The sequence below is a fragment of the Phascolarctos cinereus genome, unplaced genomic scaffold, assembly GCF_003287225.1.
Source record: "Phascolarctos cinereus isolate Bilbo 61053 unplaced genomic scaffold, phaCin_HiC Scaffold_3;HRSCAF=262, whole genome shotgun sequence".
NCBI classification, from domain to species: Eukaryota; Metazoa; Chordata; class Mammalia; order Diprotodontia; family Phascolarctidae; genus Phascolarctos; species Phascolarctos cinereus.
Genome location: NW_027555736.1, coordinates 20449675 through 20466329, shown reverse-complemented (window position 1 = coordinate 20466329; position 16655 = coordinate 20449675). Strand labels below are relative to the sequence as shown.

General features: G+C 44.6%; 1 protein-coding gene across 2 annotated transcripts in view; it reads right to left on the bottom strand.

Moving 5' to 3' along the window:
* Window positions 1–16655, bottom strand: part of BICC1 (BicC family RNA binding protein 1) — a 284322-nt gene that overhangs the window by 56959 nt on the left and 210708 nt on the right. For both annotated transcript variants that reach the window (XM_020998232.2, XM_020998233.2), the window contains exons 4-6: window positions 7257–7336; window positions 3028–3186; window positions 1294–1347 (exon numbers count right to left, since the gene is read on the bottom strand). In XM_020998232.2, the coding sequence (XP_020853891.1) occupies window positions 1294–1347; window positions 3028–3186; window positions 7257–7336 (293 nt within the window). The remainder of the gene's footprint in view (window positions 1–1293; window positions 1348–3027; window positions 3187–7256; window positions 7337–16655) is intronic.

Genomic DNA, 16655 nt, shown 5'->3' with positions numbered 1-16655 from the left:
AGGGAAGATGCTAAAAGTCTCCAACAATAAAATTATCTTCGTTGGAGATATTTTATTTTTTAAAAGCAAACAAATTATTTCACCTAGGGTAAGACTTGGGAGTGGGAAAAATGAGACAGTGGCAGCGTAAGAGATAGTCCAGACACAAGGAGAGATGCTCCCAGCTGGCTTAACCCAATTGGCAGTGGCTGGAGAAAGGTGGGCCGTGACACTTTGCAACAGGACCCTAATGATGGAGTTTGGGGACTAGACAAGGGAGTTGAGTTGATTCAGGCCACAGGACAGGAAGAACAATTTCTACACCAGCTGAGTGATTTTCCTCAAGTGCAAATCTGACTGTTTCACCTCCTCTGACTACCCAAAAAACCTCAGTGACTCCGTTACCTACAGGATCAAATATAAAATCATCTGAAGCATCTGAAGCGTAGCATCTGAAGCTATTCCCACCCCACCCCCTCTACGTCCAGGCTTCCTATGGTTTAATCCTACCCACATAGTCTACACTGGCCTGAACTCCATTAGCCACACAGAATAGACCATTTCCAGACTCACCGGTTTTTCACAGGTCGTACCCATGCCTAGAATCTCACTCCCCACTTCCTTATTCCAGCTTCCAGGCATCCCCAAGGACTCAGCTCAAATATCATTCAGAGGCCTGCAATGGGCCTCTGGTCCTAGCCCTCTACTTCCACCAACTCCCTCTATGCCTTCCCTCTGAGAGGCCCTTTTATTTACACCGCATAGAGCTTTTATGTACATAGTTTGCATATTGTCTCCCCACTTAGCATGTGGGCTCCTTCAGAGCAGGGATCACGTTCTCATTTTTCTTTGTCCCTCCAGTGGCTAGAACAGTGCCTGTAACTTAGAGATCATCTACTCAATCAATCAGCAAGCATTTATTAAGCACCTACTATGTGCTAAGCACTGTGTTAACTACTGGAGATACAACCCCTCCCAACTGAAAGATGGAGAACTAAGTGAGGGACAAGGAGATAAAAGATTGCCCCCACTCCTTGAGCAAAGTCAGACCACTGGGGCAAAGCACGGGTCACTCTGTCCTAGTTATGGCTTTAGTTAATATATAAATCTGTGAAGACATTTGGGGGGAAAAAAAACAATTTAGAAGGTGAATACAAAGAGGGCATCAAACCCAGGCTTCCCAGTTCTTTCTTACTTACCATAGATGGCAGCAAATGATTTTGATGTAAAAATAAATTACAATAGTGCCCTACTTCTTCTAATTCTAGTAATATTGACACTGACTTACATTATTCTAAGTACATAAATAGTTACCCGAATTCTAACTCGGGCAGACTCCACACCAGCTGGCTGTCCTGCAATAGACACCTGTGAAAACCAGAAAACAGACAGTGAAGCTTCTTTTAAACACAATACAAAGCAACAGGCTTCTCCTGAATTCTCAGTGATTTGCATCTCCTCAGTGCCAGGTACCACCAACTCATCGAAGAGAGACACCCACAACTGGCCTTCTTCCCATCACAAGACAGGGAGATCTTTGCACAGCATTTTGTGCTGGAAATGACTTTAGTTTCTCTTGGAGTTCAAACCCTCGACAGCCACAATGAGCAAGCCTGGTCTCAACCACACCTCAGTGGACTGGAATGAGCCATCCAAAGATTCTCTCAGGACGCTGATGAGATGTTCGCTTTCAGAGAACATTCACAACCTGACACTTTCCCTCTCAATTCATACCTAAGATCATACGCTCCCTTGTCTTTCCACCCCAGCCAGCCCCTGTTATTGTTTGTGATAATAAATATGAGAAGGCTTTCATAGCTACAATGTAAAAGCATTTACATAGTGCTTTAAAGTGCATAATGAATTATAATTCTCAGAACAACCCTGGGAGGCAGGTCATGCAGGTATCACCATTCCCCTAATGTAAATGGGAAAACGGAGGCTCAGAGTTCAAATAACTTGCAGACCTAAGGTCATGTAGCAAATTGAGCTGCAAAAGCTGAATCTGAATCCAGGTCTGAGTTCTACTTCCAGCAAACCTCATATATCTCTTACTACCTAAATGTGAGGCGTCATTGCTTGGCTATGCTCCTAGAGAGAGGCAGAATGGAGCGATGGATATGGGGAATCGGGAAACCTTGGCTTAAATCCCGACCTCTCACACATACTAACTATTCAACCTGGGTCAAGTCATGTGATTTCTCCGAGCCTCAGTCTCCTCATCTGTACAATAGGGGTAATAATGCCTATACTATTACTTCCTTTATGACTCCCTTGGAAGGCTCCAATGAGACGGCGTATAGAGAGTGCCTGAGATACCCTAAAATACTTTAGAATCTCTTTGAAGGTAATGACAGGGAGGATGAGGATCACAAGGGAAATGGCTGCTATGATATTTTAAATTCTCTGTTGTTTTAACGGAGCACAGGTAGAAATGCCTTCAGGGTACACTTCAGAGTTCCCAAGCATGTCTTATATACTTAAGTCACCAAAACAAAGCTAATGGTTTGCTTCAGACACCAAGCTCTCATCCTTACATGGCTGAAGGACAGAGCCTGAAGGACCCTCGAGGCAATTTGCTCCAGCCCTTTACTGGAATACCCACAGGACTGTCCAAACACAGCAGAAGAGACCAGATACATCTCTGGGATTTCTGGACTCCACTGAGAAAGAGTCTGACCCAGCTCTGTAAAATGCCTGACCTGACCAAGAAACATTTCCTGAATATTTCTATCTTTATGTCCCTTGACTATTCTATGCATTTTCAATTTCATGTCCTTTCTTCCCCGGCCAAAAGAAACAAACAGCCATCATCCCCTCCGCAAAGCCCCATCAGCCATTCCTAAGACCATTGGCTGCCATGTCCTTCCTGCCTTTGACATTTTCCATTGAACTAAACATGATTCTTTTTATCTCTCCGTGGACATCAGGTTTTACAGGTTTTACACATTCTCATCTCTTGCCCTTCTTCAGCTCAAAAGAGGCTTGTGTGACATCACAAACATTGGCGGCCCCCCAAGAGTCCCAGGCAACGTTAGAGGAAATCACCTGGTTGCTTTTTTCTGCTTGGTTGTTTCTATTGGAATCTGGAAAGTGGATGTGACATCCTGTTTCCTCCATCACTTTTTTAATATTGTTCCCACCTTTGCCAATTACATGAGAATGCTCTGTGTGTGAAACATCCATCTTCAGGGTGACTCGGTTGCTCTATGTAGATACAATGGTATTAATCAACTTGAATACATCTCAAAAAACAGAAAATTATAGTTTTTTTAAACTCTTTTTTCCCAATGGAAAGATAAGCAACAATGGACAGAGCCCCAGTTCCTTGTTGGCTTTAGCATCTTAGCAAAAGTTCTTAAGATACAAATCTAATGTCCAAAGAAACCCTTTCCAATCCTCATTTTTTCAGTGTGCTATATATTCCCTAAGGGGGGGGGCTGAAGGTAGGGAGGGATGCTTGTGCCATGATCTCTCTTCCAGATCATTTCTTTGGGAAAGTAGGATTTTAAATGAGGTAGATGACAATCATGAAATGACACATTTTCCCCTTAGCAGATGTAGTGAGTGATTTAGTCCAAATAACTCAGGCCAGACAAAATTCCTGAACAAACTGCTTGGAAGATGTGCCTGACGCTCTACAAGATTTAGTCAATGTCAGAAAACAGGAGCTAAAAATAGAGCCCCCAAGTAAGAAACAAAGCAGGGGTCTGCTAAGGAGCTCACGAGAGCTGCCTGAGCACTTTCACACGGATCTAGGTCACACTGGGAGAATGTATACGTCACAGGACTCTCTGACGAGTTGAAAGGAAGCAGGGGAGGAAAGGAAGAACAAAGAAAGGAAGGACAGAAAAAAGCAAGGAATCAACTGATCAATCAGCTCTTACTATGTGCAGAGCCCCAGGCTAAGCTTTAAGGATACAAAGACCCAAGGGAAGCAGTCCCTGCCTTCAAGAAGCTTACATTCCATCAGGAAAGACAACATGCACGTGTTGGAATATGCAGAATAAATACAAGGTAAGTTCTCTGGTTTTGCAGTAGCAGCTGCTGAGAGAGAAGAGCAGAGAAATCCTCCAGGAGAAGGTGATGCTTAAGCTGGGTTTTGCAGGAATTACCAGGGATTCTAAGAGGTGGGAATGAGGAGAGGACTATACTCTAGGCATAGGGACAGTGTGGGCAAAGGAAGGGGAAGAGGGAAGGGGGATGGGAAGAAAAGAAAGGAAGGGTAGGAAGAAAAGAGGGGAGGAAGGGGAAGAAGAAATGAAGGAGGGGAAGGAAGGGAAAGAAAAGGGGAGGGAAGAAAGGGAAGAAGGAAGAGAAGGAGGGAGAGAAAGCAGGGCAAGAAATATGGAATGTAATGAAAGAGGGAGGAAAGGAAGCAAGAGAAGGAAGGCAGGAAGATAAAGGTGGAAGGATGGAGATGGAGGAAAGGAAAGGGAAGAGGAAGGGCAGAAGAAATCAGATAAGGGGCAAAAGACAAGAGGAGAAAGGGAAGGAGAGAGGAAGGAAAGGGAATGGGAAATAAGAGAAGAGGAAGAAAAAAGAGAGTGTAAGGGGATGGGGAAGATATCCCAGAAAAGAAGGGAGGGAGGAAAAGGCATGAAGGGGAGGGAGAAGAGAGAAAGAGGAGTAAGAGAAAGGAGGAAAGAAAGCAATGAATGGGAAAGCAATGAAGGGAAAGGAAGAGGTAAATAAGGAGAACCCATACAGAGAATGTAACACTACCAACACCATATGGGTTTAAACAATAATGAAAGCTAAATTACTGACATCAAGATCAAAATTTAAAATCAAAGACCTAAGAAAGAGAAAATGATGGAGTCTCATCTTAAGAGACTGTCAATCCATCCATTATAGATAATAAATGTAAAACAATACAGCTAGCTCATCTATCTTTGGTCACATAAGATTATCAAAATATTTATTCTTGAATCATGCAATCTTTCACAGACTAAATAAAAACGCCCAAATACCGTGAAGCCTTAGGAAAAAAAATCCACAGACTTCTCCATAAACTTCCTGACTTCTGGGGGTTTGAATCTGATCCCATTAAAAAATGAACAAAAATCCCCTGGATCCCTGGCACCTCTGAGCTCCTCAGCCCTGGAGCTCTCTCCCCCAAGCACAACCTCCCCTGTTCCTGACCCTTCTAGTCCTTGTTCCTCCTACATCTGCTCTTCCTCTTCAGGATGGCCTCCAGACCAGCATACTCCTTCTTAGCCATTAGCTCCCTTCAGCTGCTCTTGGTCCTAGACCTAGTCTGGGTTCTAAGGCCAGTCACTTTCATGTGCTCATCGCCACCCTAGAATCTCTTACCCTCTTGAATGTACTATTTGTTATTGAATATCAGTGATTATTATTGGTTTATTATTGATTTTCCACCACTTCCAGCCTGCCTGAAAATTCCCATTGTAGCACTGCATCACATCTATACGTATCAGTGGACCATCCATACATATTGCTGGACCACCTACATGTATCACTGGACCATATCTACATGTATCCGAGGACCATCCACATGTATCACTAGACCATCCACGCAAATCGCTGGACCATCTACATTCTCTCTTCCTTCAATGCTAAGAGCTTCCAGATAACAAGAAGTCCTCATTCATTTTACTCAGTATAAATTCATGCTACCTAACCTCAGTGGTCGACTCCTGTTCACCAATCCTTTTACTTATCTCTCTCTTTTTTTGTTCTGGACCTGAAGTCCCATCAGTATGAGGATTTCCTACCGTTGTCTTTGAAGGATGTCTGAGCGCCCTGACAGGTTAAGTAGCAGATCCATGGCCACACAGCTAGGACGTATCATATCAGGGGTAGGACCTAAACCCATGTCTTCCTACCCTGAAGACTGGATCCACTCTACCACATCCACTACACCACTCAGCCTCTCTATTCCTCTCTCAATGATTCTCTTTGGCATACCAGCAGCTGTTTCAAATCTTGCCCAATCCTTCTCAAGCTACCAAGCCTCCTCTCACCCCACCAGATGACCCTACTTCCCACTCTGAGATCAAAGTCATTGGACCTAAATTCTTGCATATGAGTCTTTATAAGTCTTTCCTCTATTACACACCCTCAGACTTCTGCATGTTTGCCTATTCATTCTTTCTCACCTCCTGTTTTCCAGTGGAAGAGACATCTCTCCTTTTCTAAGGCTGATCCTCACCACCACCATGTACACAACCCCATACACTTGGCCCCAATCCTACACCACCAATGATAGGGCACTCCCTCTCCCACTGCTCTCCAGTCTTCTCACAACCCCATCATGTTGCCTCCTAAAAGGTCAAGTGGGTGAAGGGGACTAGTAGGAAATAAGGCTGGAAAGGTGGTTTGCAGCCAGACTGAGGGCCTTAAATGCAAATGCCAAAATGAGGAAGCCAAGAGGGAGTCATTGAAGGGTGGCAAGCTGATCAGATCAGTGCATGAGGAGGAGGATTTTGGCAGTTGCTGGGGGGGGGGGTGGATTAGACAAAGCAAAGATGGAGTCATGGAGGCCAGTTCAGGGGCTTGCATTGGGACTGCAAGTGAGGGGACAGAGGTGAGGGGTGTTGGGGAGGCAGAACTGCCAGAACCTGGCATCTGACAAGATGTCCAGCTGAGGGAAGGAAAAGATCAAAGGCGATTACTCTGAGGACTTGAGTCTAGGTTACGAGGAAGATGGTGACCTCATTCAGTTTGGGATAGTTTAAGCTTGAGGTTTAGAATTCAAGTGGAACTATCCAGAAGACAGCCTGAGAGGCAAAAACAGCTGAGATAGAAGGGGCCAGAGGTACTGGTCTATTACCAGTGTGACCCTGGGGAAGTCATTTCATGTCCTGGGCCTCAGTTTCCTCAGTAAAATTCTGGGGTTGGCCTTTGACATCCCTCAAGCTATGCTCTTCTATCAAAAAAGTCATCTCACAGATGACACTTGATTTCCCCCTGGCAGGAAGCCATACGAGAGGCAGTGGCCTAGTGAATACAGTTCTGGACTTGGAGTCAGAACGAACCGGGTTCAGATCCTGCCACTGTATGATCAAGTCCTTCACCTTGCTAACCCCCAGCCAGCTTGCCCGTAAAATGGAAATAAGAGTAGCAGAGTACAGAGTTGTACACCTCAAAGGAGCTTGTGTTTAGAAAGTGCTTTGCACCCTCAGCCAGCGTCCCAAGAGGAGGCACATCCTTTAAAACACACAGTCCCTTTTCTCTGATTTGTCTTCCTCACACGTTTTCCCCCAAAGGAAGATGAAGCCCCCCCTCAGAGTCATATCAACACACTGACTTACTTTGGTGTCCAAGACAGACATTATCCTTTCCTTGGCTTCCTTAACATTTTCCTTCTTTCCAGAGACCTTAATATGAGGATCTATAAGAAAAGAAAAAGAAAATTAAAATGACACATGTGAAAACTCCCAACTCTTGAATTCTGCTTGTTTTACCAAGTTTTACTGATGCCCTTTGTTTTCGAAGTCTTTGTTTCCTCACTCCCACCCCTCCCCAATCCCACTTAGTACCAAAGGAAAACAACTAAAAAAAACAAATCTCCTGAGAGGAGAGAAATCTGTTCCATTGTCCATTCCCCTTGACCAAGACGGTGCTAATCAGAGCTCTGGCTCTAACATGATCAGTAACAATCTAACACAGGCATCTCAGATTCAAGCAAACCACTCTTCACAAGGTTGTGACAAGTCAAGTCCCTGCCACATGAAACAGGAACTTGGCCGGCCCCCTAATGACCTTCTTCTCTACCACTAATTTCTCCCCATTCTGGGAAGTCATCCAATCATTTTACTTTCATTTGGCTTCTACATAAAACAGTCACATGAAATACACAAATACCATGACACTATCAAGTCAACCTGGAGGTCAACAGGGTTTAACCTTCTTAGGCCAAAGGTTCAGGTGAGTCAGTGGTCAACACATTGGTAATGGTGGAAAGCCAACATTCTGAGTTGGAGTCATTCTAACCCTGAAAATGGGCTCCAGCCTTCATTTTGATGCTTTAAGAATTGGCATCTTGATTGTTGAGGTTACTTCTAACACTGATGGAGAGCCCACCCCAACCCTCTAGGACAGAGGTTCTTAATAGTTTCCATGTATATCACAGGACCCTCTGTCACTCAGTGGCACTTTGTCCCCTCCTGGCTGTTTCTGATTCTCTTGACTTTGCTCCTCTGTCTCTCCTGCCACGTCACCCTGAAACTTCCCCCTGAGCCTGGAGCCTCCTGACTGAACATCTATCCACCAAGATGTTGTTACCCTGGAACATCCATCCTCCTCTGCATCCTTCTCGCTGTGGAACATCCCTCCACCATGCCAGTTCCCTTTCACCATTGGTGAGCTCCTCCCAGGGCCTCCATTTTGGAAAGGGGCCTTTGTTTCCCTCCAGGCTCTGCTTCTGACTTTCCAGCTTTTGACACCATGCCCCCTCTGTGGGCACCTTCCCCTTTCCCATCCCCCTTTTCATCTCCCTTTTGTGTACTGTCTTGTTGTCTTCCTTCATTAAAATATAAACTCCCTGAGAACAGGGACCATCTTCCTTTTAGTTTGCTCAGGAAGTGCAGAATAAATGTCTGTTGCCTTTCCTTGGTTGCCTGGTGAAGTCTACAGAACCCTTGTCAGAATCATGCTTTTAAATAACTGAAGGAATCACATTTCAGGCAGAAATAAGTGAAGATAAGATGCAAGTTTTCCCCTCCAAATTCATGAACACCCTGAAATCTACCCCTGGATCTCAGTTTAGGACCCACTTTCCTAAGAGATGGTCTCTACAGTCAAAAAGCGCATCACCCTCCAGGCCACCTGGTGTTGAACCACTCTACTCTGGGCTAGGCTATGCCTCAGATGACAAACATTTAATTCAACACCAGGCCTATAGCAGAAGTCTCCACGATTCGGCTGGGCCTGCCTGTGTTCCATTGGGTGTTGCACCTGAAGACCCCAGATCATCTCTGTGCCACATGGCAAATGGTCACAGTTGCAAAGAGGGACTGGTTTGAGGTTCGAATTTGTGTGTGTGCGTATGTGCTTTAATATCTTAGAACTGTCATTATTTGGTTAACATCTAGGGAGAGTACGATACCCCTTAACAGTAGGGGTGTGTGTGTGTGTGTGTGTGGGTGTGGGTGTGGGGGTGTGTGCGTGCTTTAATATCTTAGAACTGTCATTCTTTGGTTAATATCTAGCAAGAGTACGATACCCCTTAACAGTAGGTGTGTGTGGGGGGGGGGTGCGCGTGCTTTAATATCTTAGAACTGTCATTCTTTGGTTAATATCTAGGGAGAGTACGATACCCCTTAACAGTAGGGGTGTGTGTGTGTGTGTGTGTGTGTGTGTGTGTGTGTGTGTGTGTGCGTGCGTGCTTTAATATCTTAGAATTGTCATTCTCTGGTTAACATCTAGGGAGAGTATAATACCCTTTAATAGTAGATGTGTGTGTGCACACACATACCTAGAGCTAAAGATGTACGATTTCACTGGTGGGAGGGACTCCCAATGTGGGAACTCCCTCTTGTCTGACTTAGTAGATAAGTCTTAAGAGAATAGTCTAAGGCACAAAGCGGCTGATTACTTGCTTAGAGTCAGACAGCTGGTAAGGACCACAAGCAAGACTTAAGCCTAGGTCTTCCTGATTTCTAAGTCCACCAGCCTGTGGCATGTTTTCTCACATAAAAGTAGATGGGAGACACAGACAGCAGAGACCCAGAGAGAAATGTATCCACACCCATAAGTGTATAAAGATGACAGGATCATGGCACTAGAAGAAACGTCTGGGATCATCTAGTCCAACAGTCTCCCTGGAGGCCACACAAGAAGCCTCCTATACACAACAAGCATGCCTGTGTTCATCCTAATGACAGCTTTAACCCAGATCGAGGCTGACACAGTAAAGGTTGCCAAGGTGATATTCATAAGCCACCAACCACTGCTCTTTCAAACCCATGGTTTCCAAATCTTCTCGTCAATCAGTCAGCCAATGAAGAAGCCTTATGAAGCCCTTCCTGCATGCCAGGCACTGTGTTAAGGGCTGGAGATACAAAAAAAGGTAGAGAGTCCCAGCTCTGGAGGGGCTCTCATCTTTCATATCCTTCCACCCAAACCCAGGCCATGCTCTAAGCCAACAGCCAAGATGGGCAAGGAAGGGGAGACTGATCAAGAGATCAGCCTGGGAAGTCTCCTGGTCCCCTGCCACAAAGACATAGCAAGGGTATCTCCAGACAATGCCATGCCTCCGGAAGCAGAAGGTCAGAAATGGACACACCTAAGCTCACCCAGGCAATAAGGAGCAGATGAAAGAGACTCTGCCAAAGCAAAATGGTCTTATGAGCAGAGCCCAGGTCTGGGCAGGTCCTTCAATGCCCTTCTCGCTCCACTTACCTACCATCTTAACATTTATGTTATACGTATGCAAATATATGCAGATAAATGAATAAGACGTTCATGAAGATACAAATATGAATAACACATGTACCCACATGGGGGTGGGGTAGAGCAACAAGGAAAGAGAAGCAAAATCTTAATTATGACATTTTATGTAACTCCAGGGTTTAATGAACTATCTCAAAGGCTTTTTCAAAGATGATCTCTCTGGAAAAACTGATGGGTAGGTAAGAAGAGAAACAGACCGTCACAGAAAGAGGGAAGCATGTGTGTGTACGTGTATACATATGTGTGTGTGTGTGTATATATATATATATATATATACATACATATATATATATATATATGTATGTATATGTATATACACATACATATATACACACACACACATATACTCAAATACACATATAAGACAACATAAGAAACCTCATGTGAACACTGGACAGGTCCAGCAAAGGCTCTCACTTCAAGGCCTTCATCAGGGACTGCGGTCTCAGGGTGCTTTAGGGCAAAGAGAAATAGAGTAAGAGTCAGTAGACTGAACTTCTAGTCCAGGCCCTACCCTTGGCCTTTTGAGTGACTTTAGGCTAGTCATTGTCTCGGTTTCCACATCTGTAAGATGAGAATGAAGGGCAGCTAGGTACTGAATAGAGCACCAGCTCTGGAGTCAGAAAGACCTGAGTTCCAGTCTGGCATTAGACATTTACTAGCTGTGTGACCCTGGGCAAGTCACCAAGCCTTGTTTGCCTCAATTTCCTCATCTGTAAAAATGAGCAGGGGAAGGCAATGGCAAACCACTCTAGTATCTCTGCCAAGAAAACCCCAAAAGGAGTCACGGAGAGTCAGATATGACTGAAACAACTGAACAACAACAACAAAATAAGGATGGCACCATTCATTCACCAGACGCTTGTGAAGCAGCCCCTCTGCACCAGGAGCCCCTGCCCTCATGGGGCTTACATTCTACTGGGATCATGCCATCTGTTCTAGCCACTTCTCAGAGATCCTGAGAAAATCAAATGAGACAAATACGGCAAAGCAACGTGCAAAGCAGAAGCACCCTGGCCTCGAAGCTTCCCAAACGCCCACTCCTCTGTGTGATCTGATGATTTCATGCCTGGTCCATACAAAGCGAAGATCTGTGTTGGTCTTTACAGCTCCCCTCAGCTCCCCCAAGAATTGTCTGCAAGATACTGACAAAACGTGTGGTTTGTCCTGCACTGTAAGTATCCACTAAAACCTGGCAGTGGACGTAAACATCTATATTCCACTGGAGAGAGTCTCAAGCTGCCCTCAGATCACCCTTCTACTCTGGTAAAAATTATGGGTGGCTAGCCCCATGGGAACCTGCCGCTCCAGCCCAGGAGATCTAAGCAGACGTGTCCTTGGGGGCTCCAGTTCTCCTTTCTCTTACCGTCTGCATCAAGAAGATAAAAGTGTACATGTCCAGGAGGCATCTACAGGATGGAATCACTAGGCTTTCGATCCCTTGGTGCCTCAGAACACAGCTTAAAGACCATGTGCTATGAAAGCCTTTCCCGAGCCTGCTCATCTCCAGTGCTATCCCCCTCAAAACTGCGGAGAATTTTTAAAAATCGATTTTGTATTTATGTTCATTAGTATATGTTGTCTCCAGGACAGAATGAGGACAGGGACGGTTTCATTTTTGTATTTGTATTTTGTATCCCCAGTGCCTCAGCGCCATGCTTGCTGGATGACTGACTAGCTTAGAGCCAGAAGAGACCTATAGATCTTTTAACACAAATTGGTCATTTCACAGATGGGGAAACTGAAGCCCTGAAAAAAAAAACATACCTAGGAAGCCAGGTGGTTCAATGGATAGAGCCTAGAGTCAGAAAGACCCTAGTTCAAATCCACCTTCAATCACTTACTAGCTGTGTGACCCTAGGCAAGTCACTTAACCTCTGCCTCAGTTTCTTCTACTGTAGAATGGAGACAGTAACAGCACCTACCTCCCAGGGTTGTTGCGAGGATCATTTGAGATAATATTCGTAAAGCCCTTAGCATAGGAGCTGGCCCACAGCGGTGTCGTTCAGTCATTTTTGGTCATGTCTGACTTCTTCGCAGAGATGCTAGAGTGGTTTGCCATTTCCTTCTCTAACTCATTTAGCAGATGAGGAAACTGAGGCAAAACAGGTGAAGTGACTTGCCCAGGGTCACACAACCAGTAAATGTCTGAGGCCAGATTTGAACTCAGGAAGATGGCTCTTCCTACCTCCAAGCCCAGCACTCTATTCACTGCACCACCTAGTGCAAATTTATTATTACTATTTTTATTATAATATCACTCTCTGCCTCAGTTTCCTCATCTGTAAAATGGGGATAAGAACAGCACCTGCTTCATAGAGTTGTAAGGCCCAAATGAGAAAGTCAGCAGCAACAACTAGCATTTGTACCGCATGTTAAAGGTGGCTAAGTGCTTAGCACAGCATAGGCACCATGTAAATGTCCATTCCCTTCCCTTCCCAAAGCACTAGACACGTTTGTCAAATGACGTGTAAGGCCTCACCTAGCTCTAAGAACTTAGCAAAGCTTGACCCTGCAGATAAATATTGGCTATTAATATACTCAAGGGAACACAGGAGATATGGAGGACACCCAGAATTGGAACCCAAGGCCCAAGGCTTACCTCCCTGGACGGCACAGAGAATAATAATAAGAGCAGGCAGCACTCACACCTTACTGGAAATTCTGCCTCAAACACTTAACTAGTTTTGTTATCCTAGGCAAGTCATTTAACCTCCATCTGCCTCAGTTTACTCAACTATCAAATGGAGCTAATACTAGCAGTTTTAAAGGGTTGTTGCAGAAATCCAATGACATAGCATTCAGGAAGCGCTATGCTCTGTAAATATTAGCTATTATTATTACTATTATCACTCCCGCCATACCTCACTGCCTCCACAGTAACACTAGTTATTCAGTTGTTCATCATCAAATCCTGGCAATATGTAACCCAATTAAAACTTTCATGACACGGACCAGACTCCATAGGGTGAAAAGCTGTGGAGACCATGTCATCTGTTCTGCAACACAGAGACTCCTGAGGAGACCAAGGGATTCTAGATTTGGAGAGGAAAGGGACCTCAGAGCTCATGTATCTCAACACATCATTTTACAGATGAGGAAACAGAGGCTCAGATGAAGTGACTTGCCCAAGGTCATATAGCTAGCTAGTCATTGGCAGATCATATCAAACCTTAAAGATGCCCCTCCTAGAAGACCACCAGACTTTTTGTCCAGTGAAACAAAGTATTTGGGGTCAGAGGATCTGGTTTCAAAATCTGGCTCCTTGGGCACTTCACTCTGAGCCTCAATGTCCCCATTTGAAAAATTAGGATGTTATACTAGATTATAATATCTAAGGTCCTTATGCCTCAGCCATATAACCCAAATTATGAATGTAAAAATACAAATGATGCCCTATCCCTCTATATAAGGGAAAAGACTGAATTGGATTCTCAGAGCATAAAACAAAAAGTTCAGCAGGGAAATGGGGGCTCAATTTAAAAGGTTGATTTCTTTCAAAGGAGAATATCGCCATCTAGTGACCAAAGTGATAAATGGCCACTAACACTGAAAGGTCCATACTCATACCGATGCCCAATCTCAAACTCACTCTTCAACCCCAATACCACAGCCACTGGCCTCCAGTTTCTAGATCAGGGTCACCCAACACATCGCCCCCATCCAACTGTCTGAGGGTTCACCAATATCACCAATTCCCATGATCAGAGATAAGCAAAAAGCCAACCTTCCCTTGCTCCACCGCAGCAGTTTAGAAAGAAGAGGGGAAAGATGAACTCGCCTTTCCTTGTCACTTGCTTCAAATGTAAAGGGGGCTGCGGGGGGGGGGGGGGAGTGGGGAATTTACTTTCCTAAATTACCTGGACCAACTCTAAGCCCTGAAACAAGGATCTCTGCTTTCACTATGAGCATGCTCCATTGGAAATTCAATCCATCCCATCCCAATCAACAAGGGGAATTGAGCCACAATAATTTTCAAAAGATCTGACGAGTAAAAGCAAACAGATCCCAGCTTCCTAACAGTTCTAATAAGCATGGAGAGAAGGGAAAGGTGACCCTCTGAACTCTGATGGAGGGGAGTACGGTAAGAAGGAAAAGACTTCACCTCAGAAGTATGGAATACAAGGCACACATGGGGAGGAGTGACATGCTAGGCCCTTACGTAACCAAACCAGAAACATCTTATGTAATCTCATGTGTCAACAAGCCCTTTTGTTTCCTTTATCTTGGACAGACATTGCATTGTTTGGACAAATCAATCACTACTTTATGAATTTTTATTGTGTGGTGATGGAGGAACATACAAAACATGAGAGGCAGATTGGCAAAGTGAGAGCAGGCTCCAGAGTCTGGAAAACCTAGGTCAAAACTGGCCATTAACATGACCATGTTGTGTCCACCAGGAAACTCTCTGTGATTCTAATTCTGTAGAGCAGGTGCTGATCCTTGGAAAACGGACTGGCATGTACCATCACACCACTGAATCACATGTAAAGTTGTCCTATAGCCACCAAAAGGAAAGAGAATCCCAGCATTGGACCTTCTAGCCCAGAGACTGAGACCAGACCTCGTTCATATGACCAAAATTAAGACTCTCATGTGAGGTGATATGTTCCTGAGGACATATGTGTACATGTCTCTGAACATGTGGGTATGTCCAGATGTACATGTGTCTATATGTACATGGTTGTGTCTGAGTATGTGTGTATCTAAACGTATGTGTGTTTGAGTGTGTCTGTATGTGTGTCTAAGTGTGTGCACGCTCATGTGCCTGGGTGTGTGTTTATGTTTGTGTGCATGTGAATGAGTGTGTGTGTGTGTGTGTGTGTGTGTGTCTCGCAGGGGGGAGCATGCACACTGGTAGGAAACTGGGAAGTGTTTTCTTTCCTTTATCAGATCTTATGGTCAAAGTCTCCCTTTTGATGGAGACAGTTAAATGAACTTGGAGTTCATATGAATCATGTTCATCAAAAGCAAAGATTAGTATTTTGGGGCTTAGGTTGAGTTTAGACAATGTAGGAAAGTAATGCTTGCTCGCACACACACACATGCACACACACATACCCCCCATATTTGTACTTGTATGAGCAAGATCTGGCGGGCTACATCCTGAGGCTAGAAGTTCAGATGCCTGGACTCTGCTCCCTTTTGATTACTAATTATGGGAAAAGCTTTCTGTGCTTCAGTTCCTAATTATGTTGACAGAGATCTATAGGAATTGGATTTTCAATGAGAGGTGCCCAATTCCATTGTATGGGACCCTCTATAGCCAAGCCAAACAAATCTGATCCCTTGTCTAGCACAGCCCTTCGCCCATCTCTCCTGAGTCTTCTTCTCCAGGCCAAATGTTCCCATGGCCTTCCACTGTTCCTCCTATGGCATGAACGCAAGGACTTTTTAAGGCAAGAGGGCTGATTTCTGACCAAATGTATTTATTTACTTCCCATCCCTTTCTGCCTCAGTGGAGGGAACTGGCAAATTGATGAGATCTCAGATCCAATTAGAGGATATAGTGAACACAGGATGGGTTGTTTCAAGGATGGATGCTTCCATCAGCATGATCATTCCCCATCGATGCAGACTGTAAGGCCTCCATAATACAACAAATGATCTTCCAGAACTGCTGTGACTAGGAAATGGACCTCCCTGTGGCCAGCCTGGTGATGAGCCCCTCCAAACTCACTGCCAGAGCCCTTCACCAGGCCAATACTCTGTCTCGTCAGCCCGTTGGAACTTGCCAAAGCATGTGCTCTGCTGGCTCAGTCTTTAAGAATCCAGGCTGCAAGGAGGCACCAAATGGAGGCTTTGATGGATTACAAGTGAAAAACAAGTTTACACATCCAAATAAGTACCAGGTTGCTTGGAGCAGTGGAGAGAGTGCTGGACTTGGAATTGGAAAGACCTCGGGCTCAAATCCCGCCTCAGATATTCCCTGTGTCACCCTGGACAAGTCACTTAACCTCTGTTTCCTCAGTTCTTTATCACTAAAACAGATACAATATTAGGATCTACTTCCCAGGGTTTGAGAATCCATATGTAAAGCCCTTTGCAAATAGCTATATAAATTATTATTATCGTTGTTGTTGTTATTATTAATTATTATTATTATTCCATGGTATCTTTTTTTTTTTTTGATAGGACAGGCTAGTGAAGAAACCCTCTCTGCCAAGGCAGGTCAACACCTGCACTGAAAGCTAGACTCTTATGGGGTCACCAAAGGTTAAGTGACTTGGCCAGGGTCACATGGCAGGTAGGTG